Source organism: Heteronotia binoei, chromosome 9 (genome assembly GCF_032191835.1).
Source record: "Heteronotia binoei isolate CCM8104 ecotype False Entrance Well chromosome 9, APGP_CSIRO_Hbin_v1, whole genome shotgun sequence".
Classification (NCBI taxonomy): Eukaryota; Metazoa; Chordata; class Lepidosauria; order Squamata; family Gekkonidae; genus Heteronotia; species Heteronotia binoei.
Window position 1 is genome coordinate 35,214,052 of NC_083231.1, and position 18,134 is coordinate 35,232,185.

The window sequence follows — 18,134 nt, forward strand, 5'->3', positions numbered from 1 at the left end:
CTTAGAGTTGTTAGTGTGTCCTGAAACTTGGGGAGGGGAGGATCTTTTTCTGGAACAGACAAGTTTTCTGTTCCTTCTGACTGGATGAGGAATTAACCTTTGGTGCCTGCTCTCCCGTATGGGATGTCCTATTTTCCATTTCAGGAGACCATCAGGAAAAAATGGATGGTTTTGTTTATTTGAGTACAGAAAGTTACCAGGAAAAACTGCTTATTTTATCTGTATACCTTTTATTTTAGTATTTCCCACTGGATTGAACAAACCCTGTAAACATCTGGGTGATGCAACAAGGCTCTTTGTACAAAGGAACAGAATTAGTGCTATAAGCAGTGGATCAGCTGCCATCATATCCTTCAATAAAGTACATGCTAGAAATGGTATTTCATTCAAAATTATTTTGTTCACTGTCTGTTATCAGAATGATATATCATTTTTTGTTATTTTGCTCTGGAAAGCATTTATTCAGCATGGCTGTCTACTACCATCTAGTGCCAGAAAAAAATACATACACCAATTGTCAAGAATTGATCATTAAATCAACCCTTAAAATTAAACTCGGCTAGGTTATTTGCTCAGAAGACAGTTTTGTAGCACATGCATGACCAGGGCTTCCCCCCCCCCCCTGGGGGAACGCAATGGAACAGAGCTCCAGAACCTCTTTGGGGAAATAAAATTCTAAAACAATGCTTGAAAGTTCATGAAGGGCACCCAGAGATTGCTGGCCATGCTTCTCTATAAATGCTGGCAAATGGGGGTGAGGGGATGTTAAGGTACTTTGAGGCTTCATGCTGCTCTTGCCTCCTGGCCATCTTCATACCCAGGGCATTAGCCTGGAATCAGCCTGCCTCGGGGGTGGAGGTGATATCTCTGCATGCAAGGGATTTCTAAATGTCTGGAGAAATATAACTGGAATGAGCTTGAACTCTAGTAGTTGGCAACGTGGAGATCTACTGCACTTCAGGAGACTACCTGAAGTCTCCATGAGCACACCCTTTGCGAGCTACTGTGGAACATTGCTTTGTACAGGGGAATTGGAATGAGCTTCATTAAGGTCAGGCACAGGAGTTGGGGCAGTGATAACAGGGAACTGATGCTGGTGGAAACTCTTGTTCAAGATTCCATAATTAGGTCCATTGTTCCCCTTTGCCAGGCACACAAAAGCTTCCCGCCAAACATAAAACTTAGTACATAACAATTTGTAATTCAATCAGTTCTTTATTCCAAAGTGTAACAATTTTCCTGTCGTAATTTTAGACTTACAATGTCCTGTGCAGTTAAAGCCGCCTTGGACTTCAATAAGTTTAGTTCAGCCTAATTCTGCAATCAGTTAATGGTAGTTATTTGGAAATAAGCCCCTCTGCAGGATGTGTGACTGGAGACTGTGGTAGTTTGCCAAGCTGGTTTCCTTTTTCACTAAACTGTCAAAGGGAAACAGTTTTACAAATCCTCTAACATCTTTCTCAGAGAATTTCAGAATCAGATGTTTCTATGACATCATGGCACTATTATATCACTGAATAGCCCTTTTTCTATGAAGTTTTTTCTAGGATCCACTCTACAAACTCGGCCACATTGGTGTAAACTCCTGGGTGTTCTGGACGGGCACATCCTTCACCCCAGCTGGTGATACCAACTAGATACCAGGCTTCCTTGTATTTACATTGCAGAGGTCCACCTGAATCTCCCTATAGCAGAAAAAGGAAACATGGATGAAGCATCAGTACATCTAGGTGAGACCGCTGATCTAGAAAATGATATACAGATTAACAATGTCAAATTGCTACTAAGACTTGGTTCCCATGCAATTCTCAAGACATGACCCCTGACTTCCTGTTTTGTGGCACACTGTTCTTGCACCCTAACAGCAAATTATGATTTGTGCTTGACCTCCAAAATTAGAATTAGCAGCTGTGATCATATTTGGGTTTGTAAATCTGGTCTGGGGGGGCAAATAGAAATCTGAAGTCACAGCAAACTATAGCTTGCCATGGAAAAAATATTAAGGACCATGTGAGGGGAGAAAATATGGAGAGGAGACAGCATGTTAGCCCAAGGCTTGCTCATGCCAAATCCTAGTTTGGTGTTGCATATGAACAAAGCCTGTGGACATCTATTGTTCAGCTACACGCCAAATCACAAAAGTTAGAAGTCATATTTTTAATGTGAAGTCAGAAAGATCAACGCTTCTAACACGTCCACAGAAATCCCAGCAGTTTATTAATACATTCTTTCTTCTTGACTGATTCCATGAGCTGCTGCAGAGAGGCATGTAGCAACATAACGGACTGCATAAGAACATTCATACTAAACCTAGAGATTGAAAGTTTCTGGAAATTTTGAAGACACGGGGGGAGGCATTTTTTCTCTTTTGAGGGGAAAAATGGAAGTTTGGGGGGCAATCTGAAACATGTGCCATACTTAATGTCCTATCAAACCTAACCTTTTTTGTACTGCTTTAACATCATAAAGAGCATATTTATAACTTAGTTAGCACATAAAATTGCAATATTCCAACTTATTTATGGAGCTTAAAATTTATAAATTCCTTCATTTTCTAAAGGAAGAGCCCCATGGCGCAGAGTGTTAAAGCTGCAGTCCTAAGATCTGCTCACGACCTGAGTTCGATCCCCGGCAGAAGCTGGGCTTTCAGGTAGCCAGCTCGAGGTTGACTCAGCCTTCCATTCTTCGAGGTCAGTAAAATGAGTACTCAGCTTGCTGAGGGGAAAGTGTAGATGACTGGGGAAGGCAATGGCAAACCACCCTGTAAAAAGTCTGCCGTGAAAACGTGAAAGCAACGTCACCCCAGAGTCAGAAACGACTGCTGCTTGCACAGGGGACCTTTCCTTTCCTTTCCTTCATTTTCTACAACGAAAATTGCTATTATACCCAATACTTGAGAGAAAACGTCAAGCTGATGTACCCTATGCTAGCTTAGCATATGAATCTCAGTATTTGCAATCTGAAAGGTAGAAAAACAGGAGTTAAATGGAAAATGCAAGCTTTATTATTTATGTATTATTTTTGATTTATAACTGAAAGGGATCTGAGTGGGCTATAAATGGTGATAAAGATCATAAAATATATTATTTAGTGAGAAAAAAGTTTCACACAAAGGAAAAACTACAATATCTACACAGCTGAATATAGTTCCAATTATATGCTGCCTTCTTCCTTCTGCCATTACTAGTTAGACAGAGCTCATTTATCAATGACACTTCCAGAGTTTTGCTCTGAGGCTCTGTTTCATTCTGCCCCACCTCCTGATCTTTTTCTCTGTCCAGCAAAGTAGGGTGATAAGTTACTTCTTACCCAGTCTGTAATAATAAGAGTGCATTCACACTATTTATTTTATTTTATTTACTTTCTATTTATATCTCACCCATTCCAAAAGCAGACTCAGGGCGGTTAACAGTCATAGTAAAACCAACAATCTCAGTTACAAGTTTAAAACAATAAAACAAACAATTAGCAATTTAAAAACAAGATATTAGGTTCTATACAAAATCTTGAAGCATAGGCGGATCAGATTATATTAGGTCTTCTGTTTATCTGTTGGTGGTCCTCCTTCTACACATGCGTTTTACATCTGGATTTTTGCTATTCTTCCACAGTAAAAATCCAGATGTAAAATGCATTAGTTAATATAGTGTGAATGCACCCTATGTATCTCAGTGGTTTGAGAGAGTGAAAAGGTAAGAGTCAGGTCAAAAGGGCAACAAAAGGCATGCAATAGTTGTGAAGCAATGTAAGCCCTCCAGGCTTCTCTCATGAAGAGTAGGTATTCTAGGTGCAGACAAGCATCTTTTGTTTAAGAGCTATCTATGTCTATTGCATACCCACTTTACCTTGAAAAACATCTCACTCATTAAAAGAGAAAATATTTCATAGGATATTTTTTCCAGTACTCCCTCAAATTTTTTCTGTTGAAAAATTGGGGGAAGGAGGGACTTTTTTCTCCAGTTACCCCCATTTTTTTCCCGGGCCTTCATATCTCTACTAGACCTGGCCAGTGGACCATTTAGTCCAGCATCCTGTTTCACACAGTGACCCCCAGTTGTCCTGGAGGACCAACAAATGGCATAGAGAGTCTTTCCCTAATGTTGCCTCCTAGCACTGGTAAATAGACAGGGCTTTTTTTCTGGGGGAATGTGGTGGAACAGAGTTCTGAAACCTCTTTGTGGAAACAAAAATCTCCAAAAAAATGTTTAAAAGTTCATGAGGGGCTACCTTGTGTTGCTCATTCATTTCCCCATTGAGAGTTCCAGCACCTCTTTTTCCAGAAAAAAAAGCCATGTAAAACAGATTTTTAAAAAAAACAAAGACAAATTTTAAAAAATCATCTCCCCAAGGAAGCATGGGAATTGTATTCAGAAGGATGTGAGGAGAGACTATGGCTTTCCAGTACTTTCCCCAAATGACAATCACCATTATTCTTTGACGCTAAACTGAAATACGTAAGTTGTAGTGATGGTATTTGGGGAAAAGTACGTAATAACATAAGCTGCTCTTACCTTACAAGCATCCTTTCCACCTTCTCTGTAGCCAGCACACACCATCTTGCTATGTATTCTGAAATCTCGGTATCGCAACTGACATTCTGCATTTGTTATTAGAGGAATATTGACCTTTTGTAGAACATCTTGTAATTCACCTTAAATAGTTTATGACATAATTAATATCACATTGGGGGAAATATCAATACTTTACTTTAGTAATTCCCAAACTGTGTGCTGGGAAAAAGGAAGCTATCTGCTGGTTTTATCCATTCATTTCTCCCTTTTGTGAATCAAATCTGTGAGACTTTTTGTGCTGTTTTCTGCTCCTCGTGTTAAACATTTCCTATTAAAATTTACACATTTTCAACATACTTCTTGCAATAATTGCATATAAACAGTAAAGAATATCTAAATCACAAAATAAGAAACCAGTGACTCAGTCCTGCGTTCTCTAGCTGTTAGTCCATGTGACTCCTGAAAACTCAAGTTCCTACTTTCAGGGAATTAAACTTCTTCTCCAGGTTCAGCATAAACAACTCAATTAGAAATCTACAATGAGAACACAATTTCAGCCATTCTGTAAACCGTGCTCATATCTCTAAATTCTATGCACGGTACCTAACTCCACAGTGAATATCTCATCAGTTACTGCATTTCCTATGGAAATATGGCATCACTTCTAGTTTATGGAAGAGATATTGCCCCATCACCTAAGTCATCCTGCCCCCCCTCCCTGTGGCCTCCCATTTAGCTGCTCCACTTTTTGTTAGCAAGTTGCAAGGGAACATTGTATGAAAAATTTTCATCGTAAAGAAAACTATAACATTACATTATCATGTGAAAAGACAGATGTTATATATATCTAAGAGTGGTTGTGTAATACCTCTCTCGGTTGTATAACCCCATCCAGTTACCCAACAATTGGTATATCCTGTGTTCTCCTTTGTGTCTTTATTGGCTGGCAGGCAGAGAGGTTGCTGTAAATCTAAATTTCCATTTAAAAGAATAAGGTTGGTTAAGAGGAAAAAGAGCTTTCATTTTTTTAAAAAAAATGCATTAAATTCCTTTTGGAACCCCAATTCTGCTTCCTTCTTGGAAGGAATAATAACTGGCTAATGCTAGTAAAGTTAGCTTAATTAATTGTAAAAATAATCTTATAATATAGACATACCACTGAAATTCATGGGTTTATCAAGTTTCATTAAAGCGATGTCATATCCTTCCTCTGAACTCTCATACTCAGGGTGAACAATAATCTCTTGCACTTTAAAGAAGGGGGTATCTTCATTTATCTCTGACTGTTTCAGAATTCCAGTATAGACCCGCCAAACATCAGGTATCAGAAGGCTAAGTAAAGAAACAACAAAGAAATCCACAACTTAAAAATTTGCTAGGGGCCCAAATATCCACTCTAATCAAAAGTCTGACTCTTTTCTTTCTCTTGAGCTTTCAGCCTAGCCATTTTTATCCCTCCTTGTTCCAGCACCCCTTACTGAAAATATTGCCTCCCCAACCTCCATTCTGTTTTCTCTCTACACATTAAGCAAAGAGTAGTAAGATACAACCTACAGTTTTGAAGGTTCCAGTTTTGTTTCTTAGAAGATATTCAAACTAGTCTTTCTTATTTAGCAATCAGAAGTTTCACTCACTCTTCTGTACAATGAGCAGCAGTCAATATCCATTGGTCACTGATAATTGAACCGCCACAATGATGCTTCTTGGCTGACAGCTTCAAATGCAAACTGACTTGCCAAGGCCATTCTCCAAGAGTAGAATTTGTTCCTCCAACAACCCTCGAGTCCAGTATAGGTTTCTGCACACACACTGAGAGAATTCTTAAATGTATACTGCCAAGCTTGATTTAATGCACACAGGTATTTCTTTGGAGTCTATTACAACTTACTGCAAAAGTTAATTAAAAGTATATAACTTGTATTTTATTCAGTTACTTATTAAACATTTTTTAATTTAATGTCACATATCAAGAACTATGAGCACAACTCAGAACAAATCTTAAGAAAATGGACAGGAAATTCTTACTGCCTGGGATACAGCATCATGGGAACATGTCTGCCAGCTATTGGTGAACTGAGCTGAACTTCTGTTTCTTTTATTGTTGCACTTATTTAAACCTGGGCATGGCCAGACCCATGAGCTTTTGGGTATAAGATGAAAGGTATGGGGCCAGTGAACTTTTGGCTCTTATCCCCCTTGCTTATAGCCTAGGAATAAGCCACAGTGAACCAACCCAGTGGATCCAGAATCAATCTAAGAGATGGATTGTATGGTCCATCCATCCATCATATTTCTCTGTAAACTGCTTGAGTCCCCAGTGGGAAGAAATGCATAAATAAATGGATAATACACAAATGCCACTGAATTTGGATCATACTGAACTCCTCAATATGCAGATCTGTGTTGGTCTGAAGCAATGTTACAAAGTTAAGAGTCCAATAGCACCTTTAAGACCCACAAAGTTTTATTCAGGCTGAGAGCTTCCGTGTGCATGCACCCTTTGGCAAACAGGATGGAATCAGACTTGCCTGCCCATGTGTGTGTTTGTGTGTGTATGTATGCATATGTGTATATATATATGTGTGTGTGTGTATGAATGACGAGGTTGAATAGCAAATTAGGTTGAAAAGCAAATCAGCATACAAGCATACAATATAATGAAATGTTTTAACACAGGGGTGACCAGCGGTAGCTCTCCAGATGTTTTTTTGCCTACAACTCCCATCAGCCCTAGCCATTGGCCATACTGGCTGAGGCTGATGGGAGTTGTAGGCAAAAAACATCTGAAGAGCTACCGTTGGTCACCCCTGTTTTAACAGATGCAAACAGAATTTCATAAGGTCATTATAGTTTAGGTTTAGAAGTAATCGCTTGAGCTGGCGAAAGCAGAAACTTGGGGCTGGAGCAACTGCTAGTGAGGAACTGGTCCAGCTGTAATTACTATTGCTGGGAACCCAAACTTAGCATTTGCAGAATGCCTTCATTTCCTTAAGTTCACAAATTTTATGGCTGAATTCCAACATTAAAGCAGACTTGGGGCCTGCTCAGTTTTACTCACCAGGGCTCTCTTTCACTTGACAAAGTCTTAAAGAGTACCCAGAAATCTTTTCATTCTCTGAGAGTATTCTGTGTGGAGACCCACTGGTAGACATTCTTAAGTGGCATTTGCATTTACTATAGTAAAAAGAAGAAATTTCTTCATGAATGGAAATGAAGAATGTTTAGCTACATGATCCAGCATACAAAACTGCTTAGTAGTTTAATTTAAAAAGAATTCCTCACCCTTCTCTGTTACATGAAGCTTGGTTTGGAGAATAGGTAAAAAACTGACAGCGGACAGTGTCCGTACAAAGCTGTTGACATGCCTTGGACCCATTGACATACTCCATATTCAGGTCCATCCCCAGAAAGTTCAAATCTGGATAAATCTGAGAGTGGCAAGCTGCAATATTTTGTAAGCATTGAAAAAGATCAATACATTATCATGATGCATGGTGCTGAGTTGGAGTTTTTAAATAAAAAATTGATCAAGCATGGTATTCTGGCATTAGTGTTATTTTATACAGGGGGGGGGGAGTTGGATTTTACAGTAGATCTCTGCTAATTGAAATAATTTTCATAAATAGAATTGGACTTTGTCACCTTCCCCCCCCCCCCCCCATAAAATTCTTTCCAAAATGCTGCTCATTGGAGACAGGGGACCTTCAGGGACAGCATAATGGGGGAATAAAAGAGATCTCCAGGAGAAGGGGGCATTAGCAAAAAGTTCCTCCCCCCTCATTGGTGAGAATGAGTAGATTCATCCCATCATTACCAGGTATACTTTTTCGGCAGTTTAGGAGAGTGAAGCCAGACAAAGCATCTTTTGCCTCTACAAAAGCATCTGGTAGTCCACTTTGTGATGTCATCATAAGACAAGTGTACCTAAAACAACACAAATAATTTAAAAACGAGGCTGATTACGTACTAACAGTGACTTATAATAATAATAATAGATTTTATTTGTATCCCGCCCTCCCCGCCTAGGCGGCTCAGGGCGGCTAACAACATTCCATACATTAACATAAATAGGTAAAACTTTAAATTTAACAATTAAAAAATTTAAACATATAAAAACCAGTTAATTGAGTTAAAATACATAATTTAAGCTACATTAAATGTATCTGGCAGCAATAAAACTGTTCTGGCGCTGGTTCTGCCAGTTTAGATAGTTCCATGGTAATATTATAGATGGCGGTTCTTTTATTCCTAGCAACTCAGCAGTCGATATCAGTATAGGCTTGTCTGAAAAGGGTGGTCTTGCAGGCCCTGCGGAACTGGTCGAGGTTCCGCAGGGCCCGCACTTCCTCCGGAAGCTGGTTCCACAGTGCAGGAGCCGCGGCTGAAAAGGCCCGTGCTCTGGTGTTTTGGAGTTTGACCTCTCTCGGCCCAGGGATGGTCATTTTATTTTTACCCACTGACCTCAGTGCCCTCTGGGGTTCATATGGGGAGAGACGGTCCCTTAGGTAGGCTGGTCCTCGGCCATATAGGGTTTTAAAGGTAATAACCAACACTTTGTACTGGACTCGGTAGGTGATTGGCAGCCAGTGCAGTCCGCGCAGCCCCGGCCGTATATGCTCCCATTTCGGGAGCCCCAATAGAAGCCTGGCCGACGCGTTCTGCACCAGCTGCAGCTTCCGGGTCCGGCACAGAGGTAGCCCCAAGTAGAGGGCATTACAGTAGTCCAATCTTGAGGTGACCGTTGCATGGATCACTGTTGCGAGGTCGCAACGTTCCAGGAAGGGGGCCAACTGCCTTGCCCGCTTCAGGTGGAAGAATGCTGACTTGGCAGTGGCTGCTATCTGGGCCTCCACTGATAATGAAGGCTCCAGTAAAACGCCCAAACTCTTTACCTGGCGCCCTGGTTTCAATGGTGCACCGTCGAAAGTTGGGAGAGCTATTTCCCCTCCTAGGGCGCCACGACCCACACAAAGGACCTCTGTCTTCGCTGGGTTCAACTTCAGCCCACTCAATCTGAGCCACGTCGCTACAGCCTGCAGAGCCCGATCTAGGTTCCCTGGGGCGGAGCCGGGTCAGCCGTCCATTAGCAGATAGAGCTGGGTGTCATCTGCATATTGATGGCAACCCAGCCCAAACCTCCGGACAATATGGGCAAGGGGGCGCATATAAATGTTAAACAGCATTGGGGAGAGAACTGCTCCCTGAGGCACCCCACAATCAAGTGTGTGCCTCCGGGAACGCTCACCCCCAATAGCCACCCTTTGTCCCCGACCAGAGAGGAAGGAGGAAAGCCATTGCAAGGCCAACCCCCCAACCCCTATGTCAGCGAGGCGGCGCTTTAGCAACTGATGGTCGACTGTGTCAAATGCCGCCGACAGGTCTAGTAACATCAGTACCGCAGCGCCGCCCCGATCCAGTTGCCGCTGAAGGTCATCTACCAAGGCGACCAGCACCGTCTCCGTCCCATGGCCCGGTCGGAACCCAGACTGGCACGGGTCAAGAATGGAAGCGTCATCTAGGAACCTCTGTAGCTGCAACGCCACTGCCCTCTCAATGATTTTACCTAAAAATGGTAAAATTAAAGAATCATAGGAAGGGGCTTCCAGGGTCATCTAGTCCAAACCCCCTGCACAATGCAGGAAATTCACAAGTACCTCCCCCTACACACACACACAATGACCCTTGCTCCAAGCCCAGAAGATTGTGGGGGGAGGAGAGAAACCTCTTCAGGATCCCTGGCAGAACTGGTCTGGAGAAAAATTGCTGCCTGACCCAAAGTGGTGAACAGCATTTTCCTGGGCATGTAAGAAAGGAGCTACAAGAACTCAGCACTAATGCAACTCTTCTTGCCCTCCCTTCTCATGATCTGCCCAAATTCACAGAATCAGCATTCTGTCAGATGGCCATCTAGCCTCTGCTTAAAAACCTCCCACCACCTCCTGAGAAAGCCTGTTCCACTGAGGAACTGCTGTCAGGATAGAGCATATCTTTTTCTTCAATCTGGCTTGGTGGTCTCCCATCCAAACACTGACCAGAGCTGACCCTGCTTAGCTTCAGAGATCAGATGAAATCTGACTAGCATGGGCTATCCAGGTCAGGGCTAACACTACTGACTACAGTTTTTGTCTCCTTTGTAAATTTCCTAATCCTAATTTTTACAGGCATCTTTAAACTCAAGTGATCACACTCACCTTTGGCTTTTTGCCTGCCATTCACCGCTATAAAAGGTAAAAAATACACAGTTGGGTTGGTATGTACAAATTGTTCTACATACAAAGGCATCAGGGGCAGAAACCTTTGCAACGGAAGTTCCAGAAGACTGTTGATGTTGAAAAATATCCAGCTGGCAGTCTGCAGTTTGAAAAAGGGAACATAGACAGTCTATGCAGTCTTCATGTTATTAAATTCACTATTCAAATATTCAGATGACTCAAATGGGAAAGAGTGAGAGTTGCCCAAGTGGTCTGTGGCCCCTAGACTTGCCAATCCCCAGGTCCCAGTGGGAGTTCTTCCGCTTTACCAGGCTCCTTCCTGCCCCCAGTCAGCTGGCCCGTGGGGGGAAGCCCCTCCCCCAGAGGACCATGTGCCTTTCCACCTCCAGAGGCTTCAGTCTCCAATTGAAAGGCTTCCTCTTGGGATGGTGTGTCTGTGTTACTTGGAAGAAGTTGGCAGCAATTCGTGAGTAGAGAGGCCACTTCCTCGCTTCAGAGTCACCAGAAACGGCGGGGGGTGGGGAGGGAAACGTCTGCTGAGCACTTCATTATTCCCTATGTGGAGATCGATTCTCATAGGGTACAATGGGGAATTGATCTGGAGGTTTTGGGGGCTCTGGGGGAGCTGTTTTTTGAGGTAGAGGCACCTAATTTTCAATATAGTATCTAGTGCCTCTCCCCAAAGTACCCCCCAAGTTTCAAAATGATTGGACCAGGGGGTCCAATTCTATGAGCCCCTAAAGAAGGTGCCCCTATCCTTCATTATTTCCTATGGAAGGAAGACATTTAAAAAGGTGTGCTGCCCCTTTAAATGTGATGGCCAGAACTCCCTTGGAGTTCAATTATGCTTGTCACACCCTTTTTCCTGGCTCCTCCCCCAGTGTCTCCTGGCTCCACCCCAAAGTCTCCTGACTCCACCCCCAAAGTCCCCAGATATTTCTTAAATTGGACTTGGCAACCCTAGTGGCCCCCTGCCTGACTCTTGTCATTCCACAAAATGTACAAAACAGAATTACTCAAATGGGCATTGTTATGTTATTGGCATTTAAGGCAGTATTTATTCAATCTGTTTAACTGTTTTCATTACATCATCTTAGGACTGCCAAGCCCCCGGGCCGGAGGAGCTTCCCCCACCCTGGAAGTTCCCAAGTCGCTGGCCCATTGGGCCAGTGGGGGGAACCTCCCAGAAGTGACATCATTGTGCTGGTAATGCCGCGCACAGGCCGCTGTAGGCATTTCCAGGAAAACTTATGGTTTTCCTGGACACGCTAGCAATTTGGGAAGGAAAACGCTATGATACAATAGAGTTTTTTGTGTGTTGTGCACATGGAAAAAGTCCCCCACCGGAGGCCGCGGGGGACTTGGTGACCCTAAATTATCTTTTAATTAAGAACATAAGGGAATCTATGCTAGATCAAGTCAGAGGCCTATCTAGTCCAACATTCTGTTATATTGTTTACTGTATGTGATATTTTGCTTCACTGCTTTGTTCTTCAGTCTTGGAACTCTTCTTTTATTGTCTATACTATACTATATTATAAACACCATGTATTTAGAATTATTATGGCTTACTGGACTATTTTTACACAGGTTTTTTGCCCTGGGATCACTGAAGTTGGGGGGCAGGTTTGTCCACTCCTTCCCCACAGCATTGTGATGCATTCATGCACCTCTCATGCGTCTCTGGGCTTTTCTATGCTCTTTCCCAAGCCTGCTTTACTACAACGTTGGCAAAGCCAGGATGACTGCCATGTGGGTGGGAAATTTTGGATTTTCCCCATCCTACCACAAAGCAGCCATTTCTCCCCATTGGGACAAGTATTTTGTCCACTGCCACCAAATGGCACTTTAAAAAAAAGTGAATAAATACCTATATATAGTTATAACAGAGGGTGTATCAGGTTCTCTGAAGGCCTAGCTTTCATTTTTTAAAGAAGTCTCTTCCCTTTTTTGTTGTGGAGATTTAAGGATAAAGGCATGCCTCTACAATGAAGGGGCTAGAGAGTAACTTTGTAAAACATGAAAACTGGGGAGCATGGGATATAAATCCAAATAAATAAATAAACTTGATACATCATGATATATGGAAATTCAATTGCCATTTTAGAAAATATGGAAAAGCCTAGTAGCAATGAGGGCTGGAGCAGGGAAATTATGTAGAAAGAAACCTGCCATCTGGAAGCCTTGTTGTGACTGTGTTATACCGGCAGCCACAGCAGCAATGGGGAAACCACACAAGCCTGTCCCCATGTGGGAAATGGCATTGTTGGTTTATGTATTATGCTGCTGTTATTGTATTGTTTTTAGTTGTGATCCACCTTGATTCTTACTGAGAAAGGCAGACTGTAAAAGTAAATAAGCAAACCTATGTATAAGCACTTCAGCCAGAGAAGTGTGGAGCCTTAAATTCTCTCCAAATGTGTCTGCTTTCAGACTCTTGTAGAAAGTGCTGATTTCTGAAAAATGTTGCAATGCTATATATTTTATGTATCATTGTAGTATGCTACAATACTGTGCAAAGACAAACCATGTATTGTTTCATCACTCCTAAATCCAAACTCTCAACTCAGCCTAGAAGTTTATTCAGAGGTTTTGGGTAAACTGCTATTTCTCAGCCTAACCTAGTTTGCAGGATTGTTGTGAAAATAATTTAACAAAATGCAGTAGAATCTTTAAAGCGCTTTGTCAATTCCAAGTGTACTATACCAGTGATTAAGAATGTTTAAAATAATTATAATTCTATTCATACCCAACACCATTTGTGTGCACTTACAGGGTTTTGCATTGCCTGCCCTATAACACGTACAAATCTTGCATTGTATTAAAATAACCTAAAATACACCATCTACTTCATTTCCTTTAAAGTACACATTTACCTGTTTCAGCAAGTTGACAAGGTTTTAATGAGAATCCTGATACAACATTGCTAAGCACTTTTATCTGGGCTGGTGTTCCTGTGGTGCTATACTTCAGGAAACATTTTTTGCTGAATGAGAATGAGAAGGAAAGTAATATTTAGAAATCCATATAGTCTTCAGGCAACTTAGAGATGCATATATATTATTTTTTGCTAAGTGAGTTGCAGTGACACCCTTTGAAAAGCAAGTGGGACTAGGCTTCCCAATCCCCAGGTTCCAGCAGGGGATTCCCCGGTTTTATAAGCTTCCCCCCCACCCCCAGCCAGCTGGCCGGGGTGGGAAGCCCCTCCCCCACACCCACCATGTACCTCTAGATCTCGGGCAGGACCTGCAAACAGGTCCGGTTTTAAAATGTGTGTGTGCCTTTAAATTAGAAAATGAAGGAAGAAGAGTTAGCAACAGCAGACCTGGTGAGAGTGCAGCCCCTCTGTTTGTTTTGCTTTCGTTTTGGACAAGTGTGCATGTGTGTAAAAGAGCAGGTAGCCCCCTGTACTTTTCAGAACTGGTTGTTGAGGCACCAGAGACTACTGCTTTGTTCTACTGCTTCAGACCAACACAGCTGCCCACTTGCACCAGAGACAGTTAAGTGTGTGTGTGAGTGAGTGAGAGAGAAAGCAGGGGGAGGGGAGGAAACTCTATTATTCCCTATGGAGACTTATTCTCATAGGAAATAATAGAGAATTAATCCGCGGGTATCTGGGGCTCTGGTGGGGCTGTTTTTTGAGGGAGAGGCACCAGATTTGCAGCATAGCATCCAGTATCTCTCCCCAAAATACCCCCCATGTTTCAAAAAGATTGGACCAGGGGGTCCAATTCTATGAGCCCCAAAAGAAGGTGCCCCTATCCTTCATTATTTCCTATGGAGGGAAGGGATTTAAAAGATGTGCGGTCCCTTTAAATTTGATGGCCAGAACTCCCTTGAAGTTCAATTATGCTTGTCACACCCTTGCTCGTGGCTCCACCCCCAATGTCTCCTGGTTCCACCCCCAAAGTCCCAGATGTTTCTTGAATTGGACTTGGCAACCCTAAGTGGGAAAGATTTATTACAGTACATTGTCAGAAAGCTCTAGTAAATTGATGCATAGCTTAAATGAGAAACGTATTATTTATTTTCATTTACATTCATTTCTCACTGGAACTCAAGTAAGTTACAAGTATGATAGATCTATTCAGTCAATCAATAAGCCAGTTACAAAATATAACATTTGAATGATAACAATATTTCAATCTAACCGCAAAGGTTCCTAGTAAAATAAAGCTATTCAGTCAATCAGCAGATGGATTGCAAAATATAGTAACAAACTTTCAGCCAGTTTTCCAGTGAAACACAGAAGAGGGGCTCTCCCTTTGACCACCAAAATGGCTATGCTGGGGATCATGGAACCCATGAGGCAAAACAGTCATGTGGGACAGGGTGAGGCTGTGATTGTTAGTGAAGAAAGAGAAACCCTCCTGTCAGAGTAATACCCCAGCACTAACCAAGTGCAGGATATTCTACCTCCTTCAAAATAATTCAGCAGAGTCTGAATTAATCCAGCATGGAGAAGTTTCTGTAGAGCACATGTATTCAACAAAGCAACATTTAATAACGTTTTAAAAATATCCTGGCTATGGCTTAGAAGACTTCATTAACTTCAAGAGAGGACTGGATAAACATATGGAGCAGAGGGCCATCAGTGGCTATTAGCCACAAGGTATAGATGGAACTCTCTGTCTGAAGCGAATGATGCGCTGTATTCTTGGTGCTTGGGGAGGGGCAGCAGTGTGAGGGCTTCTAGTGTCCTGGCCCCACTGGTGGACCTCCTGATGGCACCTGAGGGGTTTTTTTGGCCACTGTGTGACAGAGTGTTGGACTGGATGGGCCACTGGCCTGATCCAACCTGGCTCTTATGTTCTTAATTTTATCTCAGTATAACAGGCAATAATAATGAGAGTGAGAAGGAAGAAGAAAAGGTGACAGTGACTCCATGAATGATGGTTAAGAAGTGTGATGGGGAGCTGATTTTGGAGGGAGAAAAAAACCAGTACAGAGCATCAATCCCCTTCTCTCTTGAAACCATAGAGTTTTCTCTCATTCAAATTAGGCTCCAGAGACTGGAGGAAAATACAGTGAAATTGATGGGGAAAGCTGGCCATATCAGTTCCTTCAGCCTGTCCATTTTGAAAAGCTGCTTGGGAATATGCAATGGAACAAGAAGTAGATATTTTCTTCTTTCACAATGCTAGAACTCAGGATCACCCCATGAAATGGATTAGCAGAAGGACAAAAGGAAGTGTTTCTTCATACAATGCAGTACACAACTGCATGATGTGGTGATGGTCACTGGCTTCATTGGTTTGATAACAGGATTGGGCAACTCATGGACAGGGCTGGCCTGAAGACTTTGGCCACCCTGAAGCCCGGCCAGACCCACACCCCACCATCTGGGCAAGGTGTGCATGCACTCCAAGCTGCTGGCCAGGAACAGGGCACATGTATGACCTGACCTAATGTCTGTCCAAGCAGGAGCCAGAGCAGCCAGCCAACCAGCCTAGTATGCACACCTGAAGCTGCCTGCCCAATAGGCATGTGTGCGCCCTGAGCTGGCCAGCCAGGTGGGCACCCAAACTGTAACTCATTAGCCTACGCAGCAAATGTACCCTAAGTTGGTGACCGGCCGGCAGGTGCACCTGCACTTGGAGCTGCTGGGCAGCCAGTTGACCTGAGCAGTGACATTAGGGCCAAGGGCCCCATGTAATTTCCCACTTTTGGTGCTATTGGCCTAGTGGATGGACTCCTTCTGCTTATAGAGAATAAGTTCATCCATGAGTGACAGCCATAATACTAAATTGTGTTGATACATTTATGAACATCAGATGCTGGAATAAAACACAAGGGCAGGGAGCCTGGTTGCCCTACATATTACCAGAAACATCTGGATGGTCTCTGTTGGGACAACAAATGCATGACTGAATTAACCTTTGGTATGATCCAGCAAGGATCTTCTTCTGTTCTTACATGACTTTCACTGTAGTGACACCTTATGAGTAAAAAGTTGACAAGTTTGTTGTTGTCAGGTACTTTGTGAACTATAAGCAGTTCACCAGCTGCTGCAGAGTAGCTTCTCCATCATCTAGCATTATGATCCTGAACATGGTACCTGTGGACACCATGGCACTCATCTATGGGTTTCCAGGTACCCATTTGTTTCTTCCCCAAAGCATCTTGTAAACAAAGCAAAGAGCCAGTCCTGGCATTCCTGTATCTCATTGGAGCAGGAGAGCCCAGAAACAACTGACTTCATAGTAGGAGGACATTTGGCTTGCAAATGCTGGCCCCAGTTCCCCATGGCAGCCAATCTGTGGTGGCATCCATTCTCTGCTCTAAAAGTGTCCACAGGTTCAACAACATTGGGGACCCCTGCTCTAGAAGACCAAAGAAAATATAATGGAAGAACCTGCTGTAGGCTTTTTATTTTTAACTTTTTTTTTATTTCATAGGATTTTTCTTTGTACTGCTTGGCTGATCATTTCTGCTGCTCTTTCTAGTCCATGGTCTGTTTCTGGGGCTGAACAAAATTCAGTAATATGCCTGAGGGGGAGTGGATCAGGATATTTTTCATTACTTGAAGATATCTGTAATTTATAAAGAAGGCTTAAATAGAAGACTGAGAAACTGAGACCTTTCATCAGCTTGTGCATTCTGGAAAGCTACCTCAAACATCATGTTTGCTCTGCCAAGAGAAGCTTCCATAGTACTCATTATGCAATGTTTTATGTTTTCAGGACTATGGCCCACAAATGTGACTGCCAGAAAGAGACTGCTGGTGATGACATAACACCACACTAAAGCAAACTATAAAGGGAACATATTTTAGTCAGGGATTCTGGATCTTCTGGGGAGATAGCTATATAAGGAAGTAGAAAGGATTGGCTGCAGGATGAAAAAGGCACAAATAGGATTCAAGATGAAATAGGAGATTGGTTTGAGTAAGTGGACTGAACTGAAACTATAAACAGGAGTCTATTGGTGGGTGTTTCTATTTCTCCAGTTCAGTAGCAGTGATGTAAGATTCAGATATTTGTTGCTATCAGATGTTCAGAATTACCCTCAAGAGGAAAAATAGACATTTCCTCTGGAGCATGGAGAGCTGCTGAAATCTTAAGGCACATGTAAAAGTTAATTTACTGCTGTAGAGTAGGAATGGCCATTAACATAGCCTTATATGATCAAACATACAGATTCTGAATCAATGGACAACGTACTGGTGCCAAGAAGGGGTCAGGAATCAAACCAAGCACTGGCTTAGCAGGAACCTTTGATGCTACTACACTGGCACTCTCTTTCTGTACCTTGTGAACTGTGTCTGCAACAACCTGTTTCATTTCATTCCATGGTCAGCTTATGGATGCTCTAGTAAAAAGGTACCCAAGCAGACTATCCCAGTTTAGCCTGTTGTTATTGCTTTAGCTGCTGTAGGCAACCTATGATTTACTAGAACTGGTCCATAGGA

General features: G+C 42.5%; 1 protein-coding gene across 1 annotated transcript in view; it reads right to left on the reverse strand.

The window, feature by feature from the left end:
- Nucleotides 1–1,195: 1,195 nt before the first annotated feature.
- The window catches only part of KLKB1 (kallikrein B1), a 31,458-nt gene continuing 14,519 nt past the window's right edge, over nt 1,196–18,134 (reverse strand). Inside the window, exons 6-15 of the mRNA XM_060246431.1 lie at nt 13,600–13,709; nt 10,703–10,862; nt 8,326–8,435; nt 7,794–7,953; nt 7,570–7,685; nt 6,146–6,320; nt 5,668–5,843; nt 5,380–5,481; nt 4,512–4,651; nt 1,196–1,685 (exon numbers count right to left, since the gene is read on the reverse strand). Of these exons, the coding sequence (XP_060102414.1) occupies nt 1,530–1,685; nt 4,512–4,651; nt 5,380–5,481; nt 5,668–5,843; nt 6,146–6,320; nt 7,570–7,685; nt 7,794–7,953; nt 8,326–8,435; nt 10,703–10,862; nt 13,600–13,709 (1,405 nt within the window). The 3' untranslated portion in view covers nt 1,196–1,529. The remainder of the gene's footprint in view (nt 1,686–4,511; nt 4,652–5,379; nt 5,482–5,667; nt 5,844–6,145; nt 6,321–7,569; nt 7,686–7,793; nt 7,954–8,325; nt 8,436–10,702; nt 10,863–13,599; nt 13,710–18,134) is intronic.